Source organism: Aplysia californica, unplaced genomic scaffold (genome assembly GCF_000002075.1).
Source record: "Aplysia californica isolate F4 #8 unplaced genomic scaffold, AplCal3.0 scaffold00543, whole genome shotgun sequence".
Taxonomy (NCBI): Eukaryota; Metazoa; Mollusca; class Gastropoda; order Aplysiida; family Aplysiidae; genus Aplysia; species Aplysia californica.
The window spans coordinates 485,495-491,652 of record NW_004797813.1 but is presented as its reverse complement, the minus strand read 5'-3'; the positions used below and the strand labels follow the sequence as shown (position 1 = coordinate 491,652).

The 6,158-nt window shown below is 42.8% G+C and overlaps 1 protein-coding gene across 1 annotated transcript in view; it reads left to right on the top strand.

Moving 5' to 3' along the window:
- The window catches only part of LOC101859126 (dual oxidase 2), a gene marked incomplete in the record, with an annotated part of 77,698 nt that overhangs the window by 17,202 nt on the left and 54,338 nt on the right, over window positions 1-6,158 (top strand). Inside the window, 2 exon segments of the mRNA XM_013087081.2 lie at window positions 1,615-1,751; window positions 4,061-4,162. Coding sequence (XP_012942535.1) covers window positions 1,709-1,751; window positions 4,061-4,162 — 145 coding nt within the window.

Here is a 6,158-nt window from a genome sequence, read left to right as displayed (position 1 = left end):
GGGGGTGTCTGCACTTGGCACCTGGCGTAAAGAAGAGTTGTCCCGTCTAGGTATAATTGGTCTTGGGTTACACAGTACCTAAATATAGCAAGGCAGACCCGTCAGTTGCACACCTCCACATGTCAACACAGTGCATCTGTGCTGAGACGCAGCGAGTGTGCCTCGCGCTAGCAGAGACACAGGCGGCAACCCACAGTGCGGCTGTGCTGACATGCAAACGGCGTGCGCCAGGCCAGCTACAAGTCAGACCTACAGAGCCACTCTGGGACCGGCCTTATGTATACATTCATTTGCACGGTGCGAGCCAGGCAAGCTACAGGTCAGACCTACAGAGCCACTCTGGGACCGGCCGTATGGAAGTAAGCGCTGGCGGGTTTTCAGACTTTAAGAGTGATCCTTGTATCGTTGTAAGAAAGGTTAGGGGAACGCCTTATTAGCATAAAGCTTACAAAATTTAATGAATGTTCATCGCATTCTCCAGACTTGAACACCGACAATTATCTCTTCCGGGTTGTTGTTGTTTTTTGGGGGGACAGAAAGATACACGAAAACATTTTACAAACGATCGAACAGCTGAAACCCATCGCTGAACAGGGGGTGCAAAGTGCCCCCCTGTTCTTTGTTGGGTTGTTTTTTTTACCTTTGCACTTATCGAGGTTTGGACCTTCGAGGTTTGGGGTATCTTCAGTCCGTGAATGTTCGTGCAATGCCATATGAGACATGGCATAGTCTACTTTGAAATATCTGTCTCCGTTTTTGTTTTTATATGTAGAATAAAAAGCACAATACAGGCTTCTCTCGAATTGGAAAATTTCTATTGCTGCTGTGTATGTTTTTATGTAATTAATTATTGTAAACTCCTCCCCCCCCCCCTTGTTCACCCACAGGGCTCCTTCGCCAAATTCTCTCTTTATGGTATCAGATGTTCAGCGACCTTATGTCTAGCGATCCGTGGCCGTGGAAAATGCCTGAGCCTTACGCCCGGGGCACGTAATCTTCAGATCAGAACCTTCAATCCTCATGCATGGCTGGTGGTGTTTTTGTTTCCCAGAGACAGCCACTTAGAGTAGCTTACTACGTTCTAAGATAATGAACAATGCTTAGAGAAACATTAGTAGAACAAAATGAAACACCAACAATAGAACCAATCAGCGTGCGATAAAACAAAGATGAGAAAGACATTTGCTTCTACCGTAGACACTGTTGGGTATCAAGTTGGAAAATGCACTTTAAAGTAAACATTATGACGTAAGACGAAGTCAGTCGCAGATTAGAGAGAGAGAGAGAGAGAGAGAGAGAGAGAGAGAGAGAGAGAGAGAGAGAGAGAGAGAGCCCACGAAACACATTAAACATTTCCAGTGGGGGGGGTGAGGTGATGCGTGTATTACAATGATAAAAAAACTGATCGTGGCGTGATTCGTCATACACAAATTAAATATTGTCTTGACCTAAGCTATATTATTTCATGTACGTATCGTCAGGCCTTTTCTCTGATAAAGGAAGTTCGTCTCGTAGTAGTAGCCAATCAGCGTTACTGTTTGAGGCGAACTGGCAGCCATAGGCTAACTCGACGGGCTGTTTGGAGCCCAATGATTGTTCGTTTTCCTTTCCTAGAATTTCTGTCGGGGCTTCCATGTCCGTACAGCAGAGAGGACAAAACACGTCAGTGGTGCATTCCATGCAGGGATAGCGGCGTGAAACCTGTGACATGGCGGGTGTTTCGGGACCACTCACATTTGCAGTCATTTTTGGTAAGTGCAAAAAAATAATCCTATCCAGTTGTGCCTATTTAGTCAGGGTTTTTTTTTCACAATATAATCGTTTGTTACCAGTTATTCACCTACTTGTTCCTTTGCCAAACTCTGTAGAGCAATTCCACAGGGAAAATATTAAGCAAATGTATGACCGACGACCGCAGTGAGAAAGAATATACATCTTTAAATTATTTGCCCTGGGGTGCAGTCATTTTTTAGTAAGATTTTACGGCCCTCGCAACTGCAAAAGTTGAGCGCCAAGGGGTGGATGTCAACAGCCTATTCCAAACGGGGAATCAGGCTTACTCTCCTCAACTCTCTAGTCTCAACAGCACAAAGTCTGCTTCGACTATCAAGGCACCCCGAAAATAGCAGTTCACACTAGAGTGACAAACATACAAAAGAAGTAGAGAAAAAGTGACGATTGTTTGAGTAAGGATGAGGAAAGAAAAAGCGGTTGTTCCTACTATATTGTTCCTGTACAGTATGCGCATGACATTGATAAATCAGCCCATTTACAATTCTATTGTGCATAAAAACATTCCTTTGGGAATGGCCTAAAGACATTTCAGTCAGTAGCCCTGCTTGGCAGGAGGTGAAACTCAAAATCTTTGACGTCAAATTTCTCCAAACTAGATACTGAAAAATTGTATGGGTTTAACACCCTTATCAACACTAATAGGTTATTAAGGGGAGAGACCTCCTAGTTTAACGTCCGTCTCTGATAGGACCGAGCCAAGTGGGAAGTTCGGGTAAAGTACCTTTTCCAAGGACACAACGTCGGACCGAGCTAAGGCTCGAATCCCCGAACCCTCAACCCCACGATTACGAGTCCGGTAGCCTAACCACTAGGCTACCGACACCACTAGGTACTGAGCAGATAGAACATTGTAATTCTGAGGTAACGATTTGACAACAGGGTTGGGAAACATAACCGCGATTCAGTTTTATGAATAGTCAACCCGTAGACTAACTTTCGAAAGCGATTGTGGTTGGGAAGGGGAAGGGGATGGTGGACGATAAGAGGTTTCAGTCAAATCTACTGGTGCGTAAATAATAAAAAAGAGCAATTTTTTAGGTAGCCATTCTTTTCCAAGTTGGTGGGGGTTTCAGTTTCGCTCTTTTGCAGTCAGTGTCAGATTTCATCCTTTCGATTGGTTAGCACCTCGGAAGAGCGCTAGTCACGTTTGGATTTATATCAATCTTGGAAGAGCGACAGTAACCTTGGGATAGCTCTACGTATACATGTATACATCGGAAGCGCGACAGGAACGTTTGGATTTTGGATAAGTAGATCTGCCTCGGCAGAGCGTTATTTGTCGGCAACCGCTGACTGAGAACTTTTTGCATTACAGAACGACTTGAATCTCATAACAATATTATCTGTTACATACAGGCAGACCGCTTTTTTCTTGCAACAATATGTACTGATGTCAATGATTCAGATGTTACAACCCCCAATGCTTGCCTGGCATTTCATATCATAACCACTATGAAAGAAAGACTGTACAAGACGAAATAGATCAGAGACATACAGCAACTAGATGTAAGGTACAGAAAGGTAGAAATTTAATAAATTAAGTCCAAATGCTTTAGAAAGTATCAACAAAAGTACTACTCCAAGACTGTAAATGAATGTGTGTGTGTGTATGTGTGTATGTGTGTATGTGTGTGTGTGTGTGTGTGTGTGTGTGTGTGTGTGTGTGTGTGTGTGTGTGGCTGTCCACCACGATTTTTTAAAAACAGAATGAACAAAGTAAGAAACAATTTTAAGGCGACCACACGTTTTTTTATGTGAAGGTTTAAATCTCTTTGAACGTACAGGAATTGTTTACCAAACGGCGATAATAATAATAATGACACCAAAGAAAAAACGAATGGTCAAAACAGCCGAATGGATTTGACTAAAAGTAGGTCAGATCATATTTTGCTTGCGTTGACTTGCGTTCTTATGGGGTTACTTGCTCCCAATTTGATGGGCAGCTTTCATAAAAAAATAAAGTACCACTTTGCAAAAAGGAAAATGTCCTCTTTGTCACGTTTAACAATGAAGTCGAAAACATGGATCTTCCAAGGGGCATCCTTTGATTGCATCCTGCTTTTTTTATACCTACTGCCAATACTCGCGATGTCTAATCGAATTCTTTTCAAGAAAGGTATTACACGGCTACCTAAAAAACATCTCAAATATGTCTTTTAATTTCGTTTATGGCGGTTGCATTGACTGCCTTCAGTGTGTTTATCTTTTACTTTGTCTATGCCTCTGCCTTTGAAAATGAAGACTCAAAGCTCTTGTCCACTTTCAGGTGTGCTGTGTGTGAGACAAGGCGGAGCCCAGCATGAATATGAGAGACACCCGAATGATGGCTGGTTCAACAATCTGTTGCATCCGGACTGGGGAGCTATAGGTAATTTAGATAAAGGCTTTGATGTGCCTGTCTTACTCCACCACCTCCTGCTCCTCCTCCCACTCCTCACCTTCCTCCTCCTCCTACTCCTCCTCCTCCTACTCCTCCTCCTCCTCCTCCTCCTCCTCTTCCTCCTTCTCCCCCTCCTCCTACCTTCCGTCATTCTGCTCTAACTGAAATAATCTCCATATTGCTCAGTTTTTAGGGTTGTCCGGTCTTGCCCTCCTGCGCAAGGCTCACAGTGTTACTTCTAATAAAATAGTTAGCTCTAGCACCATATCACTCGTCGTACATCTATCTATCTACTATCGAACTATCTATCTATCTATCCACTTATCTATCTAGCTGTCTGACTGTCTGGCTGTCTATCTAGTTTTCTATATTCATAGATCGTTTTTGAAGATATGCATATTATTATTAAAAGGTATAATTTGATGTGAGAGTGTATGTGGTTATATGAGTATATAATATAAATATCATACATCTACACTCTCAAAACAGTGTTTGTATGTACTGAACATTCCCGCTTTTCAAGGTACTTATAGCATTTACTTGCACACTGTTTCGACGCGGTTCAATTTTGTTCTCAATGGAAGTGGCGAAGTGTCTATACAATCATAATACAATCACTGCTTCCCCACCTGTGTAAAAGCATATGCTCAAGAAAGCAACATCAAAATACCAAGAGAGAGACCAAAAGAAGTCAGACAAGAGGAAAGAAGATAAAGAAGTACAAATAACATCCCGGAAGCAATGGAGAAGGACATCACCATAGAAGAGCCGAAGAAAGCAATAAATCAACAGAAGCAAAGAAAATCACCAGACCCCGATAAAAGTACAAACGAAATGCTACAACACCTGGGCAACACAACGTTACACACTCTACTTGATATATTCAACTTAAGCTGGAAAAAAGGGCAAGTTACTCAGTGCTGGAAAGAAGCAACGATGATCCCGATCCTCAAACCAGGGAAAAATAAGGCACAACCATTAAGCTATAGACCTATCAGCCTCACAAGCTGTGTATGTAAGACAATGGAGCGCATCATAGCTTGCAGAATGCAGTGGTACCTAGAGGCACAACACATCCTAGTACCAGAACAAGCTGGATTCCGTCAGTTCAGGAGCACAGAGGACCAAACAACATACTTGTCCCAAGTAATAGAGGACACCTTCCAGGCACAGAAAGTAATGCTAGCAACATTTGTTGATCTACAAAAAGCGTTTGACAAGGTGTGGAAGGAGGATCTACTAGTCAAGCTCCTTAGAAGTGGTATCCAAGGCAACATGTACCTATGGACCAAATCCTATCTACACAAAAGAAGAGCACGTGTGCTGGTGGATGGATATCAAGGACGCAAAATGCTGCTGCGACAAGGAGTACCGCAAAGTGGAGTCATGTCACCTTTGCTCTTTATTCTCTTCATCAATGACCTCATGAAAGAACTGCCCAAAGGAATACATGCCGCATTGTATGCAGACGACCTGGTTCTTTGGTGCTCTGAGGAATTCATCACTACTGCCACATATCGCATGCAACTAGCATTAGACAAACTCACTTCATGGACAAAAACCTGGTGTGTAACCGTAAACAAAAAAGTCTTCTGCTACACTCTTCACTCTCAACTAGGCTAAGCCAAAACACCTCACATTAGACAAAACCCCCCTAAAGTTCGAGAATCAACAGAAGTATCTTGGAATAATCTTTGACAAGCGTCTCACATGAAAACAACACATTCAAAATGCAGAGACTAAAGCCAGGAAGAAACTTAACATCATGAGAAAACTAGCAGGGACTCAGTGGGGAGCAAATGAGAAAACACTTAGACAAGTCTATCTAGGCGCAATCAGGCCCCATCTCGAGTACGGATCCAGTGCTTGGATGACTGCAGCACAGACTCACAAATACACTCTGGAAAAGTGCAAAACCAGGCTCTCCGAATAATCACTGGAGCAATGAGGTCAACGCCTATAAAAAAGATGGAGCAAACAACAT